The sequence below is a fragment of the Acanthaster planci genome, linkage group LG01 (assembly GCF_054643075.1).
Source record: "Acanthaster planci isolate LZ-2023a linkage group LG01, COTS_SCS, whole genome shotgun sequence".
Classification (NCBI taxonomy): Eukaryota; Metazoa; Echinodermata; class Asteroidea; order Valvatida; family Acanthasteridae; genus Acanthaster; species Acanthaster planci.
The window spans coordinates 8,298,978-8,326,831 of record NC_141777.1 but is presented as its reverse complement, the minus strand read 5'-3'; the positions used below and the strand labels follow the sequence as shown (position 1 = coordinate 8,326,831).

General features: G+C 40.4%; 1 protein-coding gene across 2 annotated transcripts; it reads left to right on the top strand.

Moving 5' to 3' along the window:
- The first annotated feature begins 1,024 nt into the window (after positions 1-1,024).
- mok (MOK protein kinase) lies at positions 1,025-27,851 on the top strand. 2 transcript variants are annotated; one of them, XM_022234890.2, is made up of 14 exons: positions 1,025-1,282; positions 2,298-2,412; positions 2,863-2,952; positions 4,326-4,396; positions 8,132-8,210; positions 9,761-9,809; positions 10,617-10,631; positions 13,965-14,050; positions 15,284-15,376; positions 15,982-16,083; positions 18,258-18,434; positions 22,884-23,055; positions 23,432-23,650; positions 24,105-27,851. In XM_022234890.2, exons 1-14 carry the CDS (start codon positions 1,276-1,278, stop codon positions 24,189-24,191), a joined length of 1,362 nt encoding a protein of 453 aa, XP_022090582.1. In that variant the 5' UTR covers positions 1,025-1,275; the 3' UTR covers positions 24,192-27,851. The 2 variants fall into 2 exon arrangements, with proteins under 2 accessions (XP_022090582.1, XP_022090583.1); XM_022234891.2 differs by lacking the exon at positions 10,617-10,631 and having other exon boundaries at positions 1,026-1,282.
- Positions 27,852-27,854: the final 3 nt, after the last annotated feature.

Below are 27,854 nucleotides of genomic sequence, written 5' to 3'. Positions count from 1 at the left end.
CTTTAAGAATCAAGACAAAGGAAAATGTTGAACATAATAATTTTCTGTGAACATTGAGGATATGGTTTAATTTTCACATCGACTTAAGTTTAGAGCATCATTTTCGTGAATCGCCACCACTAAAACTTTTAACAGTCACTTGGCCCAATCATTTTCAGGGGGCCCACCGCTACAGCAGCTTCTCATCGTACTTCCGCACTCTCACATGGCACGTATGCTGAGGTTATAGAGACCACTCCCGTCAACTTCCATCTTAAACATCCCCCCAGCCGACTAGCGCCAACGGTATATCCAGAGAAGGTTGGGCCAATTACCCCTCCCCCCCCACATGTTACCTTTTTTCTTTTTTACATTCATTTATTTTTTTTTAGGGATTGAAAGCTCTAGCTTGTTAAAATCGGTACGACCACTTAATCGAAAGGGGGACCGGGGTCACGTAAAGATTCTTACAAAACTACGGTTGGGCAGTCGTTTTGGTGGAAAAGCCCATCCCCCAACCCACTGATGGTCTTTCTTGTGTTTACAGCGAGTTGGTAGACACCTTATTACGATTAGTTGTACTACACCAGCAGATACACCTCGGGAAAGCAGAATAACCTTCGGAAGCTAAATTTAAATTCACCATGCATGAGCTCGTAAGATGATAGGATTCAACACATTGATCTCTTTGATTATAGAGAACGGTGATTCAACACCACAACGAATTTACAGAGCGCCCTCTTGGTAAACCGGCTGAGTTGACTGTTGCTATAGTCACCATAGTTCCTGTTAACACCCCCACTCTCCTGTAGTACGCTAACGGATATAGGCCTGATCATTTCCCCACTAAGCATCTAACAATTAAGTAATTACTTTTTTAAAACCCAGAAGGAAAAGTAATGTGAATTTTAATAACAAAGTGCTATTTTTATTCAAGATTTTGAATGGTTTCAGAAATACTTTTATACTATTGCAAAAGTGATGCGCCGTTCATCCATTAAATATAGTTCCGGAGTACGCGAAATGTGTATTGGATTAGTTCCGGTATATATATCGCATGTAATAATTACGAGCCTTGAACAGGTGTACGTGAGCTGCATGTACAATGTCCATAGCAGGTGAAGATAAAGTGCTTCAGAATGAGTTGTAATTTTTTAATCCTGGTTACTTTACCTTTGTCTGTGTGATGAAACTATGGATTGGATAACTAACTGTTCAACTGTTGTAGTTGCCTCTGTCTTAGCCACTTTCCAGCTAAATTTATTGATGCTGAATTGGTGAATTACCTGCGACACCATGCACAGTGAGTTATGTTTACCATTTTTATCCGTAAGCCCCCATGATCATATTTTTGTTTGTTGCCAGACTTCGAGTTTTTATGCTGTATTGGAAACATTAACTCTATGCCATGTTCTAAATTTGGCTGTCCTAGGTCGCAGAGTATCCCGCCACCCAAAAGCATGCCTGAAAATTTATGCATAGGTGTAGGCCAGTGAAAGGTGTGAAAGCACTGCCGCGCACATGGCCCACTGCCAGTGAGAACAACTGCGTGAGTTAGAAAAAAGTTGAATCCAAACGGACTACTTTGTTGCAGGCTACGTAGCTATGGAGTCAGGGAGCAATAAAAAAAAAAGATGTGAAGTGATGTGCAAGTATGAAACTCTTTCCTGCGAACCAGATGGGAAATTTAGTCTCCACCGGGGAGTCCAACGTCAGCACTATACTTTGAGAACTCAAACCCACTACTCCATCTGACTTACTTTGAACCAATACATACAATTTACATGGTGGTGTAACGCTATTGGTTTTGGAATCAAACTTGATAGGTGAATGATTCACAGGTGTGACAAAGCCATTAAATCAAATTTTCCCTGACAGCAAATCTGAGTAATCTATAGCTGTTAAAAAGGGGGATGAACAGGGTTTGAGGGCATGAGACACAGTACTTTTGAAAAAAATAAGATTTTTTCTTACCAATCCCACGCTTTCACCTGCCAACGATCGCTCTGTTCATGCGTCTTGTTTTTATCAGATTGCGCATGTGTCGCGTCCATCAATAGCTGCGCTTGCTCCGCATCTAGGTTTGACCATTTTTGGTCAGGAGGAAGATTTCTAAGTCTCGTAATCTGTCACAGCTATCCTGATGGCGGTCACGTAATGAAAACTAGTGAAGATATAAAAGTTGCAAAAGTTACAGTACCCATTATTTGATGCTTGCAATCGTAAAAAAGTGTGATATTTGCAAAATTTGCATAAATGTCCATTATTTCCCTTGTCTTATACAGTGCATATGTAAATGTTTTTCTCTCACTCTGTAGAGTATCGAATCCTTGGGAAGAAGGGTGAGGGAACCTTTTCAGAGGTTCTAAAGTGTCAACACATCAAAGATGGGACCTACTACGCCTGCAAGAAGATGAAACAAACTTATGACAGGTACATGTACATACATGCACATCTGTGCAAGTGGTCATTGATTAGTGGAATTGGGGATAGACACCTGGGCCAGTAAATCGCACTGCATTTTATGCAAGCTGCAAGAGATTTCGTGTTTTCCGTCTTACTGTGTTGTGTTATTCCCAGGACTAGAGAGTACTTTTGAGAAAAAAAGCAGTGTGCTGGATAGTTTAACTTATTTGACGGGATTACATAGCCCCAAGAGTGACACGTACGTACCCGTACGTAGGAAATTGCAATATGGTTTTCAGTAAGCGACGATTAAACAATTAACATTTATAAACATCACAAAAATGTAACCCTCATATCATCAGAGAGTGCTTAAGTTTTGAAAAGAAAAGTTGGCAGCCCTTTCCCTCCTCAAAAGAGAAAACAGATGTTTGCATTTGATGTGCAAACTAACAGCAGTGTGTGTTTGGTCTCCTTTAGTTTGGAACAAGTCAATAACCTGCGAGAGATCCAGGCCATGAGGAGGCTGAGTCCGCACGAGAACATCCTGGAGCTCATTGAAGTCATCTTGTAAGATTTGTTCATTTCATGAGATCTGAAATACCAGTCTGTGCAGCAATGAAAGATGGCATGTTTTTTTTTTTCTACCTAACAAAGATGTCCTTGTGATAATGCAGACACAAAGCGTGCGTACAACAAGGGTGGGGATTGGCAGCTCTGGACATGGCCCTCAACAAAAAAAGGGGGATAAAATAAATGATGAAATTAAGACCATTTTTGGCTCCATTTTATATTTTCTTTCTTTGCTTCCTTCACATGTAACCTCACCTCTCAGAAAGGTCGTCAAAGGTTTCACAAAAAATTCCAAAATTTTGAAAACGATTTTGGGCCTCCCCTTCAATATTTGTTTTTGGATGCACCCTTTACAAGCGCAGATTGGTACCCTTGACACTGATGATGCTCAAAAGGTTGTAGGCTCTGTGCTATGAAGAAGAGGGAATTGTAGTAAAGCAAAGACTTCATTTGGGCTAGTACTTACACTCCACTGGTTGATACGATGTGCCTCACCTCATTTACCTATTCAATGTGTGAATCAACTCATTTGGGAGGGCTCCTTAAAATTTGGATGCATGTACATGTACATTTACCTGTCGGCAAGTCACAGCACCCTATTGGCCGAAGAGGCTTGTATGATACTATACATGCATCTCCTGCGTGTGGACGTTTGCCATCGCAGGAATGGCTTCTGGTCCCTGAGGTAGTCTGTACCAAGGCAGATGGAAGACTGTTCTCATCCTTTCCGTTGCTGCAATGTTTACATGTATGGAGATGGAAACCAGACAATCAGCCCAGAACCATTCGCTGGTGAAGGGTACTTGCATGTACATGTATTCATAAAATCAATGGGATGTTTTAAATTTTTTCTAAATCAGCATGGCGTTATCTTTTTGGGGAGGTATATTTGTGATCCAGTCTAACAAACTGAGATGTATTCACCTTTTGAGTTGCTTACATGTAAAGGCCTTCAGAAGAATCTGGCACACTGTAGATCACTTGGAACCATCAACATTTTTGCACCCAACCAATGTCCGTTTTCCTCAGGATGCCAAAACAGGCGATACGTCAAAACAAAGAACTCGGTGTGGTCTTCGTTTAGAAGGCAAACCGAGATTAGATGAAAACACAACCTTCAGATTTACACGTATTCTGTAAAAACTTAATGGAAAAACAATCATGCTTTTCTTGAGAGAAAAGTAATGAAAAAAAAAGCCTTCAGGCGTGCACTTTTATCTTTTTTTAAAACATACTTTCTGCTCACTTGTTAAAAAACCCCCGAGATTGATGATATCCCTTCTGTACCCCTGTCTGTGGCAGGTTGAAATAAAGCAAATTTGACCTCCTCTTACAGTGTTCTCTCCATTTATCTTCCCTTTATTTGGCAGTGATAAAAAGACAGGGACCCTAGCTTTACTATGTGAGCTAATGGACATGAATATATACGAGTTAATACGAGGTAAGCAGTATTCCATGCTTATAAATAATCCATCAAAAAAGAGATCTATCACCTCTGCATCAATGAATTCAATACACTTGGTGCATTAATTGTATGGATTTTCCTTCATGTAGATTAATGACATCCATGTAATAGATCCTGATTGGAATATTTCGTCAATATCTCTTTTCCGTAAATAACTGTACATACTGTCGCATCAGACTGCAGTTACAAGAATATTTTGCACCTTTTTTGGCATTGTAAATTAATGTTATTTCCCAAATTCAAGAGTCCTGCAGTGTTTTTGTCTGTTTGGTAACAATCACGGGTACATGTACATGTTCATGTATAAAGTGAGACATAATCACGGCAACCTGTTGAGCTAATGTGAACTTGTAAATCCATTGTGGCATAAACCCTCAGGAGTCTAGAGATACTGTAGGCAAGTCACAAAAGAGAGTATACTTTAAACTCCAAAAGGACAAGATGAAGTTAACTCCCAAAGTCTGGCAAAATGGGCTTGACCTGTAACCCTAATTACACTTTAGACCCCATGGAAGCAAGTACAGTACCTACATGTAGTTACCAATACTTGGAGGCTTCCACATACAATGCAGGTACATGTATGCTTTGATCCTGTGCCAAACATGCCCAGCGTATCCCCAAAACCTTATAAATAGGCATGCTGCAATCCTTGGAGTCAGAGGCTGCCACTGTGATGTGTACTGCTGTTAGCATTTTAATTCCGTGGCATGGGGATTTACTGTGCATTGGAGTGTTAATTCACAGCAGCGGCTTTATGTGTCCAACGTCTGACTAGCACAAAAGGCAGGAGTAAAAGAAAATTGTGGGTGGTTCTAAGAACGGAATGTTGGATTTAGGAGTTGGTTGTGAGGAGAGGACTGGAAATGCAAATTTAAATATGAGTGTGTGTTCTTTATGCAAGTATATCACAAAAGTATGCAGATTAACAAATGTTCATGCTTCGGCATCTTCCTCCTTCTCTACACCTGTGCCTACTGAAGTGTGCCAGTCTTTTTTGCTTATCACAATTTGATGAATAATCACTTTGAAAGGTGTCATGTAAGTGCACCAAGGCATGACTAATAGCAAAGTAACTGCACTGTAGCCTATGCATATGTGACTGGCATCTGAATGCTGTTGGCAGCCTTGTGGTTGCTAAGGCAACCAGGGTGGTCTCCAGTGGGAATGTTTGACATTTGAATGCGTGCATTGGATTATGCAATTGTTTTTTCCCCCTAGTTCTGCTGTACCACTATCAAAAAATCTTAACTGTGGCATGGCAGTCTCCATATGGCATCACAATTTTGAATAGTGTGGTGTAGTTGCTTACATGTACACATGTATACATGTACATGCATACATACATGTACATGTTGGAATAGCCAGAACATATATGGAACAAGCAAATACATGTACATGTATTTGAATAGGTCACTTAAGAGTATTGTTTGTTTACTTTTACATTTAGGGTCAAATGTGTTGGTGCCTCTTAGGGGATTTTTATACATGTAGATAATTCCATCACTAGATGCCAACAAGTACTTCACTTTGTAAAAGTAACATTGCAGATCATCAGTGTTGTATTTGAGTACTTTTTTCCGAGCACAGAATACTGCCAAATACTTAAATTTCCAAGTACCTAAAAGTCCAGGGACTTTACCAGCTGAGTAACAGAACTGATTTTCAAGTACGAGTACTCGTATCTCCGAGTGCATGTATGAGTACTTCTAATTACGAGTACAAGTCACAGTACTTCATGTCTGGGAAATAGTCAAATTTGTGTGAAAATGTTAAGTGAGTATGAACAATGGATCTACAAATTTTTTTGCAACTGATTGTTTTCATTAAAATCTGCCATAGCATTCCCAAATCAGTATGTTTAGGTAAAGTTGCAGATTAGATTTAGTCCCAAAACTGTGTCCATGAATAGGCTCCTTTTCAAAACACAGAAGTACAATATTTATACAGCAAGAGAAAGATCATCAATTCTGATGCATTGACAACAGCAAAAGCATTTACTCAGAGGTACATTGTAAAATGGAAAAGCATCAAGAGTAAGCAAATGCCATTGATGCATGGCCCAATTTCACACAGCTGCTTAAGCACAAAATTTGCTGAAGTGCCAAAAAGGCCTTTATCAAAAACAAAGGTTACAAGCTAAATCTCTGTGTGGTTGTCATACCGACCAAAAACATGTAAATAAGGCCACTTAAAAAAAGATACAAACCTGTAGTTTAGCATCAGTTGTATTTGCAAAAAATGAGGAGGGAGGAAGTTTTTTTAAAAAATACTTTGGTATCATGCTGATCTTGACTGCCGCAACCCTGGAACGAAAGTGCCATGTTCCCTTCAGGCTCGTGCACAGAAGTGCATGTGACAGTGTGTATGTACTCAGGTCACATGTGCGTGCATGAGGTTGTGTGGGCATTGTAGAAACTACAGGGGACGGCTAAGGACATCGGGAAAGACAACTTTTAAAGAAAAAAAAACATGCAGCAAAATTTTTTTGAGGCGGATGCTGATGCTAAACTAATTATTTTTTATGTGGCCTAACATTCCAAAACAATATACATGTACATGGAGTTGTGATTGGTGATCTGTGCATAACATCACACGTGGCCATGTGCAATGTACATGTACCAGTATGACTCTTGACTCGTGATGCATTATAAACGAACAATGTGAACACGTAAATAAGGATGCGTGAAGTCTGCTTTTTATTCAATTTTATTCTGAGTATTTTGCAACCTGAGTACAACTGTTGTTCGAGTACAAGAAAGACACAAGTACTCTGAAAATAGTACTTCAATAATACTCGAGTATTAGTTCTTAGTACGAGACTCCACGAGTACTACAACACTGCAGATCATATAAGTACTATATTTCTATGAAGACATTTGTAATCCCCTGATATTTGCTTTTTGGTATCTTTAGGAAGATCTGACAGGTTGTCGTAATAATAGCAAATCTACTCAATTTTCCAAATAAACTTACGTGTTGTGTAGAAACCTGGTTCTTGGGAATCTTGCGTCTGAAACATGTATTCTTTCACTTGCGTAGATTTTAGTTTGCTCTACCATGTCTATGGTCAAGATTGACTTTTAGACTTCAGCAAGTCCTTCAGCTCACCTGCCTTGATTCTCACAAATCTCAATATCACTGGTGGCAAACACCTGGCAAGTCGTGCCCTCTCCTCGGACTCTCTGACACAAGTGTCCCCTACACCTAGAAAATTTTCTACACCCTGCCAAATTTTTTTACCTATGTCACCCCCGGTGTTTATCTATTCTTCTTGCGAAACTGTCTAGTTTTAAATAAAAAATACTGCATGGAAACATACTGGTGCACTAGCCAAATTAAATCAATAATTTGTTTCTTTACATGCACAACTCATTTAACTTAGAACATGTTGGGCTACTTTGCGTAGAAATGTATGTTGTATGAAAAGAGTTGTTTTTCTACAACAAACTAATCTCACTTAGTGACACACGGTTTCGCTTTAGTGCATGTGTTCGATACAGCTGTGTGCAATCAGTTCAGGGGGAAAAGTTTTTGTGGAAGCCCGCAGAACTCAGCAGGATCCATCAAAATGGGTAGGCTGATTGCTGAATATGAGCAAATCATGCAGTTGTATCAGCCTCCAACAAGGCTTCCCGGCTGTTTGGCATGATTGGGATGAAAAACAAAACCTTGTCTGATAATTGGATTGTCTGTGCTGTTTTTCATTCACAGGGAGACGGCATTATCTGGCTGAAATGAAGGTGAAATCGTACATGTATCAGTTACTGAAATCCCTGGATCACATGCACCGGTAAGTTGCCATCAACTGGGAGTGTGCATTGGACCCAAGTACTCGAGTATCCAACCATTCATGTCAGAAATTTTTCATACTACTTGGCAGGGTCCCCATAACTTTTCAGAAAGTAAATGAAAGATTGTGAAGGTTTTGGGAGGATATTTAGAAATGCTGAAACAGATTTCACTGTAACCTGCAAAGATTGTTGAGAGTTTTGGTAAATTAGAATTTACCTCTAGGATGTTCCCTTCATGTTTTTTTTCTGAGAATTTGGTATTGGCTTTCTCCTACCAGTCCCTGGGTACAACTTTTCTATTTCAGTAGGTTACCCATTTCCTGTACTTTGTGAAAATGCACACAGTGCTATCACAAACGGCAATATTTTCAAAGAGCTGCATTCTAGGGCTGAGTCAATTTGAATAATTCACTATTAGAATATTCAACCTTCAATTTGATCAAATATCCAAATATTCAGTCTCACCAACAGGGAGGTTGTTGATGAACAAACCATATACAAAATCAGTTGCAGTAGCACACAAAGTCGTACATTATGATCAATGTAATAGTTTCTCATATCTAGGAGTATCTCCAGCCACGATTTAGCAAGATTTAAGAGATGAACAAGACTTCTTGCCCTGTTGAAAATTTCTATTCCTTTTAAATTGTTTACAGGATAAGGTACTTTTTACATGGTTGTAAGATTTCTGACGGTTTTCATTTGAATCTGCTTGAAACAAGCCTCCATAGTACAATTCTTCTCATTTAAAACAAAAGAAAATTTTGCATTTGAATATTCAAATTTGGAACACAATATTCGAATATTCGACAATCGATCAAATATTTGGTTATTTGGATATTCGGCATAGCCTTACTGCATTCTTCACAAAAAATTCTCACTTACACTGTGTGATTATTTGGTCATTTATTTTAAACAAAATTACTTATTCTTCCAGTGCAAGGCACTTGACTGGCCTCGTGATACTGGCTAAGCATACAGACAATCTTAAAACTGTCAGTGTGCATTGAATTCCATCATGTAGAATCCCTCCAGAATTTATAATGTCACTATAATGAACATTATGAAACATGTTTGTTTTGCCAAGAAGGCTTCCAAGAAGCCCACATTTTATTTTCATCCCGCAGAAGCAAACAATGGGCATCTTTTATCCTCGTATCAAATCTTTATAAGTCGCAAAGAACACAATTGCAAAATATAGTCAGAGGGACTCATGCGGTAGGCCATTACTAATGTTCAGCGTTGTTGCTCTATACCACCCAGACAGGGAGAGCCATAAATACGGTAACAAAAGGCGTACATTTTATCACGATGGTGGTCATTTTCAATTTCCATGGAGCCAGTCTGTCTTCTCATGCGTGTTCAGTCATGTATTGGCGAGAGATCAGGTCCTCTCAGTTTTAATGAGATTTGATGTGATTCTGGCTTTGATGGATGAGTCTTGATCATTACAAATATGCAGGTTACAACCATATCGCAGTCTCATTAAAGAGAATGCATGCATTTTGTAAAGTTTTTTCTTTGAATTGCTCTTAAACATTAATTTCAGAAATGGAATATTTCACAGAGATGTCAAGCCAGAAAACATACTTATTAAGGTGAGTCTCTGCATTTTCTTTCCTTTGACAGTCTTGTGAATGGTAAGAAATCTGTTACTCTTGCAACTATGAAAAACAGAGACTGTTTTCACTTTTCGTTTCCAGGATATGTAAGCTTATTTATGTCAGTTACCATGACAGCATGACAAAATGCTGTGGTTTTTTGTCATGGCATGTAAATATGGCATTATGTCTCTGGCAGAGAATGGATGAAAGAGCACGAAGGAGTGATGTACCTGTATGTACATGTATGTGATCACGTATGCAGACTTCTGCAATTGTCCTTGGTGGCATGTCATTTTTTATGCAATCTGCCACACCAATTTCATGCTTCATCGGGGGGGGGGAGAGAAATGGACTAAAAACTCAAAAACAAAACGACAGTGCACGGAGATGGTACGGGAAGTACACAACTGCTTGGGAAGTCTGAATATGTACTTGAACTATGCAGATATCGGTTTCTGTGGTTCCAGTGTACTGTAGAGAACAGGCTTTTGAATGCATTGCATGAGAGGAAGTCATATAACGTGAAATTATCCTCTTTGAAAAAATGGATTAATCTCTCTTGTGTTACCAATGTACATACAGTACATGTAAGCATGAGAGGCCAGACATAATGTTTACTGATGTTGCATGCTGTGTAATGCGTAGGCAGTGCAGTTATGCTGAAAACCAAGCATACATGTAACACTGAACTGAGTAAAGGATGAACCGCAGACGTGACTCACAAAATGTTGCATGATGTTAATGAGCATAATTCCACAATTTGCTTTCTTCACAAACCGTGCTGTGCTCCAAATGATAAAGCTGGCCCGAGAAAAGGTAAACGTACTTTGAAGCTTGCAAATCTCATTTCTCGTCCACATTCATGTGTGCAGTAGAATCATACAATAGATACATGTACATCTGTAGCTTTCAGTGAATACGTAGTAGCTCAAGCAGCTTGAACGAGCAACTTTAAAACGTCTTTGCGTATAGTGGACATTAGGCAACAAGCACAGTAGAATTGGTAGCTCGGATCATGAAACTCCCTACCCCAAAACACCCCAAACAAAAACAAACACAGGTGCCATGTACATCAGATTGCTGTCTGTGTCCCATTCACACATTACTCGTAGAACTAGAAAGACACATTGCTTTTGTTGGACTTCGTCATTTCAAGCTTGACTGACCAATTTGTAATGGAATGGGCACTGATGTTTTGTACCTTAAATGAGAACATGTCTGAATGGGCAGAAATAGTACTGAGTTGTTTTGCCGTATTTTGTTGGTTGTTTGGGAGTGATGCTTGAAGTCAGTATTTTTGTGGTATCTGCTCCATACACTTTAGTAACAGTCACACAGCAAAATGGGGACATTTATCACCTATCGTTATCTGTTGTGCAATTAGTTGCAGACAGGACTGAATTTCAATGGCACATCAGGTCAAATTTTTGCAGAAGGCAACAGTTTTCCTGTGCCTGATCCATTGAGCAAATTCACACGTTATACCCTTTGGGGACTAAGATTTGTCCACATAATTAAGTACTGCATTAGTTATTTTCAAACTTGTTCAAACTGCAGCCATATGCAGTTGTTTTTAAGAGAGAAAATGTAGGATTAGCCAAGTTGGGCACGTCTTAATTACTAGCTGGGAAATGGCTACAGCCATGACCATAGACGCATGCATTATTTCAAGGCACAGCCTTGTGCTTCTAAGTTAAGAAAGAGTCTGCTTATTAAAGTGGTCATTTCTGTCACTGAGAGTATTTTATTCTCTGTAATAGAAAATAGCATGATTAAGTATTCACTTTTTTCGTGCTGCATCGCATGAATTCATCCCACAAAACAATTCCACTTGTGTGTAATCTGACTTTAAAAATGCTTGCCACATTTGTGCGTCCAGATGTTTAAGTATGAAACATTTCTTTTGTAGCTACTGTACATGTACGTGTAGACATCTTGAATGTGATTCTGATCATGCTTGTTGCATCCCAAACCTGGTGTAGTTTTGTGCTAATCCAGCATTTCAAGGATTTCAGTGGAACATTGTCAATACATACACGTGTGTAATGTGTTTCAGTTCATTAACTCCTAGTGAAATTGCCTTGCAAAAAAACAAATGCATGTAATTAGATTTAAAAAGAGAAGAAAACTACATGTAAAGTTAAAACTTGCTGAAATAGTTATCTGAGGTGTGGGTTCTTCTGTCTTCGGAAGGCATGCATTCGTCAAAATTTCTCATGCACAATTACATGTATTTTTAGAGGTACATGAACATACGATACCTGTGCAAAAGCAGTCATATTGTTTAGACCCATCCTTTTTCCATTATACATGTATCACATTTTACGTGCTCTGCATACAGTGTGTACATGTACATTACACGTTCTTACTGGTACTTAGTGACAAGTGGGAAGTCAAATTGATGTGGAAATCAGACACGACGGTTTCATTTTCATTTTGATATTTCATTGTTTTTTAATTGTACCAATAGTCACTGTCATGCACTTCTGTAAGCATTATTGCTGATTTTGGAGCTCTGAAGACAATGCCACTGTGTTAAACATCAAACATTTCTCTGTCAAAACATGCATACATGTACATGATAGAATCATGAGATCTTAGTATCGTCCGAATAGTCATGCAGTGTGTTAACAGTCATGTGGAGGGGATGCCCTTGCCTGTACTTGGACCTAGTCAACATTCTACCAAGGGATTTCTGTTTGGAACTGACAAATGTCAAATAGGATTCACACCTTTAGCTTTTAAAGGCTAGGAGGCAGGTGTTACCTGTAAATTTGCTGTGTGTGATGTGTAGTTGAGTAAAACCTTTCTGGAAGGGTGGGAGAGAGGTTGTGACCTCACAGAAGAATTTGATGCATCAGAGAAATGATTTGAGGGGATTGTAAAGCCAAATCCTAACAGACTCATGCCCTTAAGTACATGTATTTCAAATCTCTGTCGATAAGTTTGTTTGTGAGGAGGGTGCTTTGAAATTGGCATTAAAGCATGAATCAATCAACGAACAAATAATTTAATTGTTCTTTTTCCATAATACATGTATGTCAGTGTGGAATCTTGTATCTTTATAATATTTCGTTCAAAATGGGGAATTAAACAGTACAATTTCCTTTATTATGTTCTCCAAACTACGAGTAGAAAAAGAAACTAACCATCCAATCATTTATCAGTGTTATCCATGGCCGAAGATTTTGGCAGGGCGGTAGACAAAATTGCAAGCGCGAAGCCCTTTTGGCGTGGGGTCCGTGACCCGCTTAAGGGCCCGGAAAATTTTGGATTCTAGATGCTCTGTGGTGCATTCTGGGGCAATTTCCAGTCCACTTCCGTCTGTAATTTGGCCCCAAATCTGATTGCATTTACAATGTGAAATATTGGCTAGGATATTCTTCAGGAGGAGTTTCTTCATCAAAAGATTTGATGATGAAAATATTTTAATTTCCGGAGCCTTTTTAGCAGAACCTCATGTTAGTGACTCGAGACATGCTTGAGATGAGCAGAGCATTTCTTGATCAGTTGAGTATGAAAAGGCAGATTAAAAACAAGCCTCAAAATGCACCCTTGAATAAAAAAGGACAAAAGAAATATGTTCAGGCAAAGGTAAGTTTACAATTTCAAGCTCACGTCATAAAAACGAAGCAACCCCTCCATCGGAGCAGAGCGTGGGGGCTGCTCAGGCATGGCACGGTCCTTCCACTGGCGCCCGCGCACACTCCGCAAAACAATGTTGCGCCGCGGGTACCAGTCACATGCACTGCGTGTACATGTACACGCTTGCACAATTCATTGTACGTGTACATGTACAAAACATATGCGATCGTTTTTCGGGACTGCTGACTATGCATAATGGTAGGCAGCCAACAATCACCATTGTCAGTACATCATGCATGTAAGCCTCGATCCACAAACTGCAGCAAAGCTCTTTTTATTAAAGTCTTGTGAAAGTAGACATTCAGGGAAAAATACACTACTCAAAAAAATACCAGGGTGGCACAAATTTTAGCAGGGCGGCAAAATTTTCGCGGGGCGGCCCAAAATTTTGGCAGGGCGATCCGCCCTGCTAAAACAGCTCGTGGAGAACACTGAGTTATGTGTACCGGTAAGCATGTATCTACTGCAGAGTTTAAAGAATTTTCCCCTTTTAAATCTGCACAGGATGACTTGTTGAAGTTGGCAGATTTTGGTTCATGTCGTAGTGTATACTCCAAGCAACCCTACACAGAGTATATATCAACAAGATGGTAAGTCCTAAAGTACAAATGTATACATTTCTTTTCCTTTTCATATATGTGTATCGGGTACATGTGTGTTTGGTGTATCAATGAGCATTTCTGTCACCCTCATACACTCAGTACTGAAAACTACACAAGTTTGAAAAGTGCATTGTGCAAAATGAAGTTGGCTTCAAATGAAACTTTGTAACTTTGGGTGGAGTCCTGAGACCAGTCAGTGAGTATGGGAAAGGGGCAGGTCAGCAGTCTTGACATTGGGTTGATATGTATCCAGTGTGTACATGTACATGTAGGCCAGATTATGCGGCATACATCATACATGTACCACACAGTTAACATTCTTTCTCCCTCCTCGATCGGAAATAGCTTTGAGAATTAAAAAGAATCCATCTACTCGTTTATCACAACAATATACATAAAGTAAGCATTTGTGTGCCCCTCCCACTTTAAGCAGTTACTTAGGAATAGTGCGGAAATAGGAATCTGTCTCCTTTGTGTGTGGAAGCACCCTGTCACTTTCATTTCCCTTAATGCATGCTGCATTCCCCAGTCCATTTGTGACGGTGTCTTGGTTTCCTCTTTTTTTTCATTGCGATTTTTACCTTTTTTTTTTTTTTTAAGAGGGGAGGCTTTTTGACAGTAATTATGTTGATTGTGTTCTGTTGTTGTGCATTGGTAATAAAGGAGATTGCTCGTTGTCATTTATTCTGAAATTGCCCCTTGTCAGTACTATCAGGTAATTTTCCTTTGCCATGTGCTTGTCAGGGATAAAATAAAAATCCATTTGGCAGTTGCATGAGTAAGATGCTGTTATTGTCTAACTGTGGAGTGGAAGTGGGAAATGGCTTGTTGTTTCACCAGGACAGTGTCTTTATCATGGCATTGCTAAACCCAAGACCAATAACAAAACCAAAATCTAAAACCCCGTATTCAAAACCCAAACCAAAACATCCAAACATACAAAAACCCCAAATTTACAAAAACAAACAAAATCCACATTGGTTTTTGCAATTTTGTTCTTGTCTCCTAGTTTACATGTACGTTATAAATTTATGATTTGGGGTCTAATGTACCCTCAGTTAGTTGATTGTGGATAGTGGTTACAATTATGATGCAATTCTAACCCCTCTCCCACTTGCAAACCCATCTATTATGATTGTTAAAATGAATGTTTGCAAATCCTTCAAGGAATAAAGGATTTCTTGTATTCAAGACTTACATTCATTATATGTGCATCTACAGGTATAGGGCCCCTGAGTGCCTCTTAACAGATGGGTATTACACGTACAAGATGGATCTCTGGAGTGTGGGCTGTGTCTTCTTTGAAGTCATGAGGTAAATATTTAAGCTTACATCCCAACCAGGTTACCAGACCTCTGTCATTCACATATTCCCAAGGATTTACAACCAGCAAAGGCCTAGATCTTGCTCGAGATGCAAGATTTGGGAGTGGAATAATGCAGTCGTTTTCAGCTGCAATGATGTAGTAGCGGGTCTACTCCTTTTTACATCGTAGAAGTTTTTTGGCCCATCAGTCTGTGACTGACTGTTACTACAGAAACAAAAGAATAACTCACTCATTGTTAAAAAATCTCATGCAGCTATCAAAATAGCAGAATTTAATGAAAATACAGCTCTCTTTGAAAGGGACAAGGCAAAAGCAGAGGTAAATTCTGACACCAATAGACAATATAACAGTGTCTATTTCCAAGCTAAGACCAGCTGTCGGTTTGCATCGACCCGCGGTTATTGCCCTCAAACCAAGTTACTTATCACCCAGTCCTGAGCAAACCAAGGTCACATACATATTACAGCTTCAGCTTCCACTAGGACAGAGCTCAACTGCCTGGGACATCATCACAAAGCTGCTCAACGAAGAATAATAGTAATTTGTGTCTTCAGGCAGTCCTCCTAACGTCTGGCAAATTTTTCTCCCTCAGCCTACATCCGTTGTTTCCTGGTGCCAATGAGGTGGATCAGATTGCTAAGATTCACGACATCATGGGAACACCGGATGCCAGCATTCTTAACAAACTCAGAAAGTAAGTGGCTCATGCTCTTCAGATTTACAGTCGACTCTCGTTATTACGAAATCGGCTGTAACGAAATTCTGTTATAACAAACACACGTCTTTGGTTCAGTCAAAAATGTGCACATTTCTACGGGGAGAAAATGAACTCGGACTATTGATCAATCCTGCTCATGCAGCTAGTGTCGAAAATCTCCCTGACACAATTTGTGTTAGAAAGACTACTTGCATGTACATGGATGGGGCTCCAGTTGATGAGTCTTCTCAGTCTCTCAGGTACACACAGGCTTACATGTGCATGCCGTTTAGTTACTGTTAACTTCGTCGTCATCCATGGCAAAGGAAAGTCTTTTAAAAATGTGTGGATCGATGCTTTCACACCTATGTATTTGCTTTTTATCACACATGTGCATTAATAATAATTATATAATGTAATTGAAAATTTATAATGCGCTGTTTCCATAAAAATGATTAACGGCGCAGTACAAGTTGAGGTAAAAAATAATGGATTTAAGAAATGAAGGGATGAATGTCACTGCGCTAGTACCCAAACTGCCGTATGGGGATACGTCTGTCCAGCCCACAGGGAGAATAATTTTACCCAGATCTAACCCTGCTGGAATTGGTGATGTCTCGATCTTTCCCAGGGACAGACGCCTCTAAACCTACCTACGCTAAAAGAGAAGTAATTATACCAGACACGGTGACACTTAAATTATGAATCACAGCTAAACCTACATTAAAATTAAAAATAATAATAACCCTACTAGATATAACTAATAAAATCAAGAATCTTGCAGTGCAATACCACTGTGCAAATGCAATATTAAAAAGGCGAGTTTTCACTTTACATTTGAAAACGACAAGGCTCTGCTCGCATCGTATGTGCTATGGAAAGGCATTCCACAGTAAAGCATTAAACATGTTGTCGTATGACAGTGAAGTTTGTTATTCTAAACACATCACTATATATTTGAGTAATCATAACCGAGAGATCTTTTTGATATCATTAACATCAACCACGCTCATATTGGACGTTGCGTTGTACACAATTGGACCTCCACTGTAGTTATGCAGTGCACCAAAGCCATTGCACTGCATTCTGCCTACAACAAATTTCCGATACAACAAACATTTCTACTTGGTCCCGCGGATTTTGTAATAATGAGAGTCATCTGTAGTATGTTCTGTATCCCTCTTTAAATTCATCAAAGCCTCAGTAGAAATATACATAATTAGCCTTCCCTTCCTGAAATGGTATCAATGTGATGTGAACCAGTAAGGAAATTCACCAATGAAAGACTTGAGCTTGCTCCACACGATTTCTCTGTACATCTTTACCGACACAGCGATTTAAAGTAATAGCATTCAGTTTTCTGTTAATTTGATTGCAGTAGACAGTTGACTTGTTTGTAGGCACTGCAAAATGTGAATGATGTGTGGATTCATTAGTTTGAGTTGTCCACAATTAGTGAAAGCTTGAGGACCTGTAAACATGATCTAGCAGTCTGCATGTTCGCAGGGGCAGCTGACAGGTTAAGCTGCTTGAGCTTGGCCACTGCATGTGCATGGCCTGTTGTTATAGCATATGTTCCTCTGTGAAAGCACTTCCGAGTGTTGCAAAATACAAGGTTAGCGTCACAGTTGTGGTGCAGATGTTGTTCCACTGTGCTGCTTGGCTCTCCATGTATATCAAAAGTTGCCAGCAGTGTCTTGGTTTTTCAAAGTCAAAATATTAAAGCTGGCACATTTTTGAGTCTCTTGGCCGATACAAATTGGGGGGGATTGAGCAGGGGCACTATAGCCTCTCATTTCCAACCAGCACCCAATTTCATGGCGCTGCTTACCGCAGAATTCGGTGCTTACGATCTCCATTCTGCGCTAACCACGCAAGCAGAAAAATTCTGCGCTAACCCTTTAAGCACAGGTTCCTTAGTTATGGGATGTACGTATGCGCACAAGCCAAAATTCCTCGCCAACCCATTTGTGATGCTTATGTTCACCATAAGCATAGAATTTTTCTGCTATGGTAAGCGCCGATTTTTGGCTTGCGGTAAGCAGCACCGCAAAATCGGGCCCATATGTACAAGTACATGGAGATCTTTGCCCGCCCAACAGCATGCGCACAACTGCTTCAGTCGTTCCTGGTTGATTTTGGGTGGATGAGTTTACCTTTTCTCTCCTCAGCAAAACGCGAGGAATGAACTTCAACTTCCCGCCCAAGAAAGGCTCAGGGATTCAGAAGTTGCTGCCCCACGCATCGCCGGAGAGCATTGAGCTGATGTTCCAGCTCTGCACGTATGACCCGGATGAGAGAATATCAGCCAAGCAGGCCCTGAGACATCCCTACTTCAAGGACCTCAGGTCAGTTAAAATGAGCCAAAGACAGGTGTTCTGCAGGGCTAGTGTGAAGAATGTTAGCCAGAGAGTTTTCTTTCATTCAGGGCTCCAAGTGGACTCTAACTGGACCACAGGTTGTGAGGGGAAGGTAACATTTCCTCATAGTAAGGTTTTAGCTTATCTCAGGAGTCCACGTACATTTAGGTGGTATAAAGCAGCCGGTCATTCATTGTGACCTGTGTCTATAAGCAAGCTATACCTTAGTGTCCACAAGGATACCAACTAGAAATCTGCTTCAGTTTTACAGCTTTTCACGAATTTTTTTTCTCTCTAGAATATCACTTCTTAACTCATTTCTCAACAACTTACATATGTTATCCTGCATTTAACCACCACAGCTGCTTTGTTGATTTAAAAGCCTCTGCAGTACCCACCATGAGTAATCGCAAAAGAAAATAACTAGAAACACTCAAACCGTGCCCTTCCTAAACCTGAATTTAAACTGCTTATAAACCTAACCCCCTAGGGACCATTGAAATCCTGCATAACCTTGTTGGGTTCCCGCATGGTTAGGGTTAGTCCATGCTGCCTAAAGCAAGATGAATACTCTTCAGCAATGCCTGTAAATACTTATTCATTTGTCCCCTGGGCTTTATGCGCTGTGAGCAGTGCAGACCTCTTCTTTAAATGCCAGCTTCGTGTATTTTTCATTGCTAGAAATGCCTCCTTCCTGCAGGCTTTTTTTCAGTTTTCATCTTGTTATGGAAGGACTCCCTAGTTTCAGACAGGCTTTTGCAGTACTGACAGGACATATAAATAACATTCTCTCTTCCTCTTAACCGGTGCCAATTATTAATGAGCTTGGAAGGAAAATTGAATAACGTTCTCAAGAGGGATGGCTGGAATCTTAGAAGAAAGACTTAAGTTGCTCCATATGTTTGTCAACCATGAACAGAAACAAAGATTACTCATTCAGGGGTAATTCAATGTGTAGATATACGGGAAAGCTGGTATGCACTGGTTTTTTTAGTTGTGGGATGGGTCCCAGGTGCACTGTGCAGAATTGACATCTTGTAATTAGGGATGTTGGAATTTTCCACAGAGCGTACATGTCTTCTTTAAAGTAACAATGCCAAAGAGATTGATCATTTTCAGATATCCAGAATATACAGTACATGTATGCAGGGCTTGAAATTAGCAGGTGTAGGTAGAGCGTTGTGTCTCTCCTAAATGCGCCCCTAAATTATAAGAAAAGCGCAAGTAATAACACCTGTTTGTTTCTATTCTTGCCATGAAAAATACCTGAAATTTTTCACTTCAGATCCACCCTTGTCTTGGAATCACAACATGTGTACAATTTTTTTTATGATGTCACCGATGCCACGCACGGCCAACAGTACTAGAGCTTCATAATGCATGCGACTGAATCAACTGTATACACCTGTGCAGTACTTGCGTATATGTACATACAGTGTAGTGATACGCATCTGCTGTGCGACCATTTCGTAGTGCAAGCCTTGTGTGTAACAATATCTTGGGACCATCTGGTCATTGTGTTGTGATTGGCTGCCAACGAAACATCAATATTAATACATGTGTCAGTGGGACTCATTACAGCCGTTCCTGCGTGAGTGGAAGCACATGTAGTGACTAACAATCTTACTATAACTCGCGGTAGCACACATTTTACTGTGAATTTACGGCCTGAAATAAGGTTCTTTCGCTGAAAGAGGGTTTTGTGGCAACTTGTGTGGGGCGTGCAAAATTATTGTGTCATGCATCGTCACGCGGGTTGTAAGTGCTTCATGTGCATTGTTTTGTACGAGTTTTCAAAAATTTTTTCGATATTAGCCACTTCCTGCCGGGGACTCCGGGATCGGAGACGTATGGTTTATATGGGTGGCTGGGGTCTCCGAACTCGGACAAAAGAAACAGGGCCCTGTAACAAAAGACCGTACTTCGAACAAAAGACCAGGCTGCTGGGCATTACCGACATTTTTCACTCTCAAACCGGTGATAATCCAGCCTTGTTTTGAAACCGTATACCAGGGTTTGGGGCACTGAGAGCGAGTGGATTACCAGCCGAACAAAAGCGCTCTACCACAGCAGCGATGAGCCACACAGCACCGCTGCACACTAATCTGGCCCCTATTGAAAAGAGGTCAGCAGTGCACTAAGACAGGTTCGTGAACAAAAGACAGTTATACAACACCGCACAATCTGGGCTCTGTTTACAAGGCTGCTGGCCTGGCTGAAATACTCGGGCATCAGTGAGGGTTACCTGTCAACTTAGAGTAGTGCCTAAAGATTACTTGGTGTGGCTATAAACGACCGTTAAATGAAATGATGAATTTTTTAAGGATTTTGAAAACGGAAAAAATGATAGTCATGCCGGCCCAGCATCATCAACATTGAAAAATGCCCCGGCACGAAGTAGTTAAGTTTTTGAATTGTCAGTGCAACACAAGTGTATATGTGTATGAGGCTCTGACGTGGATACAATCTTTGACAAGACCAATCCTCAAGTTCAGAATCTGCAGGAAAAATAGTGAATAGAATACACTGTAAACCATCAAAATCACTTTTCATTGGTAGTCCCCCTAATTTAAAAAACAACAAACAAAATTTCCTCACCCCAAAAATTTTGACCCAAAATTTTAGAAGACAAAAAAAAATACTACCCCCCACCCAACCAATATGTATCAATATTGGCCTAATCAGAAGCACAACTATTAGTTTGTTTGGCCTTAAGTTGTTTAATTTTCTAGAACATATATGGCATATGAGAGCTACTTGCTCCGTAAACTGACAAATTCAGCCGTCAGGGGAGCAAGTACTTGCTCCCGTGATGGTTAGCCCAATTTCGAGCCCTGTGTACATGTACGTGGCTTCTGTTGCTGTAGATGCCCAATGCGAACTGTCAGTGTGGAGGTTGAGAAATAACACTGTACATCCATCAATGTGGGTGAAAGGTCATAGACAGTGCTCAATATAGTGGAGGACTCTGCCTGATATGTTTGGCCTTCATGCATGTTACGCATACATCATACTTTTGATTTTTCTTGGCTTCACCTCACGTAAACTAAGTAATCTGCATTACAGTAGATGGAGCACTCGACATTCACTGAAGAGATTTTCGGATGCTTTCTTAGTCAAAGCTTTTACTTGAGTATATACAACTGTTGCATAAAGTGGTTTCTTTGTATGGGGTGTTTCATATCATTATTGACTATCCATGCCCATATATATTTAATCGTCTATGTTGATAGTGGTACAGGTGCACATGTACAGAAGACATCTGTATACATACATATACATGTATGCATATCTTCTTATTGCTGATACCTGCATACATGTACATACAGTTGTACTGCAAACACTGCGACATAAAAATTATCTGTTATTTTTCAAGGTGATTGACCATTTCCCAACAACCAGAATTGTTCTGTTGTGTCATAAAAAGGAACAGCTCACATGATTTCCACTGTACACATACCGGTACGGTACAAACATGGTGATGTAAGTTGAAACAAGTGAGGTTGTTTGCCTCCCAATCCACAACCTGATAAGCTTCCAATCAGTCAGAATTTGTATTGGTGTTAATGGGTGGACCTGTTACCTCGGTAGTACTTACATAAAGTTATCTTAATTGAGCTGGCACCAGTGGTAATACAGTACACAGCTTTCTGAGGTGTGTCATTCACAGCTCAATGAAAGGCAAACGAAGGAAGGAACAGTGCCACCTCCATGAAACTTGTAAGGGGTCTCCTCTGTGTAACAGGTCTTATTGTGAAATGCATTACGTGCTGGTAGGTAATTCTCTTGGTACCAGAAGGGAGCACTTTAACCACAGGTACATCGATGTTTCTTGCTGTATGACTAGGCAAACGTGTACATGTGAACTTAATTATATGCCTCCTCATAGAGCAAGGGAACGTCTTATGCAGTAGATTTTATGCAAAGTAAATCTAGCACCTTAAGGGTTAAGGACAGATAGGTTATTTACGTTATCTGGTGAAACAGTGGCTTGCAGGCCACTCATAGATTTTGCACTTTTTTGACTTTCTTAGATGCACATGCACCAAGCACAGGATTTATATACCCGGGAAAAACATTGGTGGACCATTGCCGTCTCACCGTGATTACATTATGCTTAAATGAAGCAGAAGCATAAGATGTAGAATTGCTGGGGTGGTAGGCAAAGTGACTACATTCTATGTCCAGTGCATCTATAAGGCCATAATGTTTACTGTCTGTATTAAATACCAGGTATGGCCAAACAGGACGAAAACCTCATTTCAGTTAAATTGTAATCGTGTATAATTCTGCCAAATTCCTAATTATTGCCGTGGAATGCTAATATTCTGGTCTCTTTTCCATAACTCTGTATCTGCAAATTGCAGATTTTTCCCAGCAGGTGCTGCAATGATTTCAAACAGGGGAAGAAATAAATCAGTTTTGTTCTTAATACAGAGAGGCAGACAAGAGGAAGCACCAACAGGCCACGTCCAAGAAGGCTGAAGAGGAGTCCGGGAAGATGTCACCCAACTCGATGGAGGAGACGCACGCTAAGACCACTAACAACAACCACATCATCACCACCAAGGAGGTGGATGCAACTTACCAGCCGCAGCAGAGAAGAAGAGTAAGTCTGTACCTGAATCCACGGGAACCACCGACATTCATCTTGACTGTCCATGATTGCCAAATAAACTTTACTGAAAAATTGAAACCTCTGACCCCTAGAATATGACATCAGGGTCCTGCCAACAGAGTTAAAAGTCTTGATGGGATTGGGGAGGTCTCAATTTGTGAGGGTGTACCTGACAGAAACCATGGGTCGCATGCAAGCCAGAGAAGCCACCGGATCCCACAAAATGAATCTTTTTGTTTTGATCTTTTACAGTGTTACACCAAAAATGCTGGTTGAAAGCTCAGTGACATAACACTCCAAACTCCTGCCTGAAAAGTATAGCATTGCCTTCATTTCTTTCCTTGGTTTATTCTCTTTTCAAACCCAGAGGAAACCCCGTCGGTTCCAGGAGACCGACAAGACCTACCACACCACCCTCCTGCCCAAGGTGGCCCAGTCCAACCAGCTCACGACCTCCAACGTGACCAGTTTCCCCACCATGTCCTCCTTTCCTTCCTCCACCTTCCCTAAGCTGCACACGGGTCCGTCCATGCTGCCCAGCATAGCCAACACCCACTACAACAAGCACCACCAGCACACCAAAAAGGTAGGTGATTCACCCACATCAGGTTCCCTACACTCCTGCCAGACTAATCAGTTCTCCCGGTCAAGGCAAACTGGCAAAATCCCAGCAGTCATGAAAACTCCTTGTGCAGAGTAACAGCCATGACCCTCATGAGCCAATAATGGTTCAAATCACGAGCACATCTTCATAGCTAAAGATGAGCAGTGATGACATAACTGTTGAACTGTGACAAAGGAATGCCTTTTTCACAATTCATTTAAATAGCTGTGCCTTTTTTTTTACCTTAAAACCAGTTGACTAGTGAGTGACGGATCATTGCCTGGTGATTGACTTGTGATTACTACACAGTTGATATATGAGGGATTTTAAGAGCTTTATGGTTACACTGCCTTCATTTCATACATGCTCAGTGCATCTTTCAAAACCTTGGGGGATATGTGCAACTGTTTTCTCATTTTCGTCCTTGCTTTTACAGTCCACCTCCTTCCAGGAACCCACAAAATCAATGTACGGCCACTATCAGCTTCCGTCCATACACAAAGGAAAAGGGACGCAATTCTGAGCGAGTGGACCCTCCCCGCCCTGTCCCACCTTGGTTAGTGATGTCTTCCTCGAGCGTTGTCATCAGTTACCATGGAAACACGTTCTCTGGTTCCTTGAGCTGTGTTTGTGTCATTCCGTGTTCCGCGTTTTTAAGCCTGCTCTTGGAATGAACGGAAGAGGAGACTAAAGTGAAGTTTGCCGGTGACATGTTTACTTGTTCAGTGGAAGCAGGAAGTATTGTTCCTAAGAAAGTATTGAAGTTGCAGTGCACCGGATATTTCTTAAGATAAAAGAGTTATCTTCTTGATGTTGGCCTAAATTCTGGATCGAAATAGACTCTGCAAGTGAGTTTCGCAGGCACATCGTCAAAGTTGATACATTCTGACCGACTTTTATGGAATGATCTACCGTTACCATACTGGAACTACCGTGTAAACAGTGACTGAAGGATTCCCCCCCCCCAGTACAATTAAATCAAAGTGTCATCATTAACAAACGTGGTGTGTGGAAGCGTGGATGTGTGCATCCTAACACTCATTTGCCTATTTGAAGTATGGCGGACACAGTAGGAAGGTACTATTTGAAGTGGTTAAGTTCTGAGTAAACATGGAAGATTTTACCCAACCCAAATAACGCCCTCGTAGTGTGTCCGCCATACTTTATATTGGTTGATTACCTACATTTTAGTGTCATAAAACCGAGGCTGATATGAACATGCGTGCAGTATCATAACTTGACCATAGCTGCACTTTTTATGACCTCTCGTAATTTGATGTTCTCAAAATGTGAATCGCTAATTGACCTCACCTTTTTAACATTCCTTTTGATATTTTTAACATTAATTTATATGTAAAATGTGTGTGGAAGGCCATTGGGAACACACATCACACTTTACATCTTAATAGGGTTTCTCATTTCCAATCTCCAGAGTGTGTAGGGTTTACTTGTGGAGAAAGAAATAACCGTTAAGAGCGTACTTGAGTGTTTAAAGTAGGAGAAATGGATGCCATGTTAGCCAATGCCCACATTATGCAGTGACACTTTGAATGTGCAGAGCTACATGTAATCAGTGGTGTAACTATGGGGGGGGTGAAGCATTCCTTACCCTTTGCAGGTCCCCACCCCCATTTGAAATTAATGTACACATCTTATGGATAACCTTCAGTTTAGTTGCTTTCACAGGTACCTCCCCAGAAACTTTACTCCAGCTATGTCGCTGGAGCTGTTGAAACAACGGTCTAGTCACTGCCTCTAGAAATGAGTATATACCGTGCACTGGTAAAGAAAATGATCATGTGCATGATGTACATGGTTGTTTTGAAGCCACCACATCATGCACATTGTGTTAATAGTAACCAAATGGGGCATATAGATACTCCTTTCACATGTATCTCTCCCCTTGAACATTGTTGTCATGTTCTCACATTATGCTCAGAGCACGTAGTGACATGTACGGACCTCATCTAGTCCAGTAAATGAGAGATTTTTTTTTTTGAATTGGAAGTACTGTACATGTTTCTCTGTTGAGTATACGTTTTACAAAAGACAAACTCATTGTGAAGCAAGGCACACTGTGAAGGAGTGTCTATGGGTACATTTGTAGTACTTGCATGCAAGGGGTGGATCCAGGGTCACATGGGAAAGAAACAAAAATTTGGAACTGATGTAACCCTTTTATGGCCTTTCGGAGGGATGAGGGCTATATTTTGGGACTTTCTATGTGCTTTTAGACAAAAGGAATGTAAATAGACCCAAAAATCACCTTCTGTGCATTTTTTTCAAAAAGGGTTTTGCTCTATTTGGGAGGGGATGGCCCCGTTGGACCCTTGGATCCACCAATGCATGTATGGTTCGTAGAGAACAACTTTCTTGTACATTCTAATAATGTATAGAAAAAGCTTTTAATTGTGTATATATGTATTGAAGAGATTCTGTATGTATAAACTATTTTGCTTGTTGATTACTTGCAATTTTTAAAAAAAATAATTTTTAGTTAACAAGTTTCATCAGACTGAGATGCATTGTTGCCTTGTGATGAATTGTGTAAATAATATGCTCAAAATGGAATCGCTTATAGACTCCTCTACAAACTTTAGGTTTAAAAAGGAGCATTAGCCACTACCTGCCGGGTGGAATTCTCTTGAGCGGGATGTGATGGCGGGACCTTTTCAAGATTTTCTGTTTTTAAAATTCTTCAAAAATTCATGTGTTCACTTACTGGACGTTTACACCCACACGAATGACTCTCTGGTGGCTATTCTAATCGGTCAGGCAACCTTCATTGATGCCAAAGTATTCAGCTCAGGCCTGCAGCCCTGTAAAAGTGAGCCCAGAATTTTGAGGTGTTGCATAATTTCCTTTGTTCCAGTGAATGCCAGTAGCATCTTTTCATAGGAGGCTGGATTAGTGAGCAGCGGCGCCGTGCCACTCATCAAAGGGGCCCTGGAGCACTTTTGTCCACGGTGCTAATCTGCCGGTGGGCTATACCCCAATACAGTGGCACATGTATGCTGTTTCAAAACAGTGTCGGATTACCTTCGAAAAATGACGGCAATTCCCAGCAGCAAGTCCTTTGTTCTGAGTACAATCTTTTGTTGCAAAGACCAGCTCTTTTGTCCGAAACCGGGCACCCCGGCTCTGCGTATGAACACACAATGCTGGAAACCAGGCTCCCCAGCAGGAAGTGGTTAAACATGTAGGTCGCTTTTACTTGCGGTACACAACTCGAACGTTGGATCCCGCTCCGCCTGTACATGTAGGTCACAGGGTTGATATTGAGGTGGGGTTTGACCATGCGTTCGATTTAGTTTTTCTGCTCCAAGATTAAAACCCTTGTTTGTCTATGTCTTTTCCACAATACCCTCTTGACACTGTGACTCGGAATAGCATTGCCTCCAACCCCCACCCCATTACAAAAGATGGTATGGCCCTATTCAAAGAAGCCTCAATTTCTCATGTTAAAGCACCAGAGGAACCTGCTATCATAAAAAAGGGAAATTGTGAATAAGTTTAAGTGTGAAGGTAAAACAATTGTGATACTGTAAAGACCTGTTGGGTTCTCCAGCAATCATAACTTGCCAACAATTTATGCAGTTTGTTAGTGGACTTGCGAAGGGACTTACGAAAGGGCTTTTGAAAGCCCTGGGGAAAAAAATCAGCAGCTTGGGTTGTCCTGAAAAGAAACTATGATTATTCATTTTCATGTACGATTACTGATTGGCTGTGAGCGGAAGTGCACTAGGTGTATATCCTTCTTAACCAGTAATATCCTGTAATTTTCGATTTTTTATTTATAACGAAAGTACAACGTGAACTTTGCGATTCTTACCAGAGTGTGTGAAGATAGTGAACTTTCAAGGATTTATCTTTTTCTTGTCCCAGTCTGTTTAGTTACTCAAGTGCATTGATGAATTTGTAAAAAATTCCCTTTGGTGGAGGTTTCAGTTTTAATCATGTTATGATGTAGGGTGAGATTATGCCAAGCTGATTATTTGCTTCAAAAATCTGGTTTTCCTAAAACAGATCTTATACATCGTGCTCCAAGAAGTGAACTTGCTCGGGCACTTCCTACGTGATTTGTTCTTGTCTTCAACTTGCCTTTGTGTATCTGCAAATTTTGGTTGTTTACAGTGTGTCTGTTTGTGTAATAAAGACCACCATCTGGTGCTAGAGACAAAAATCT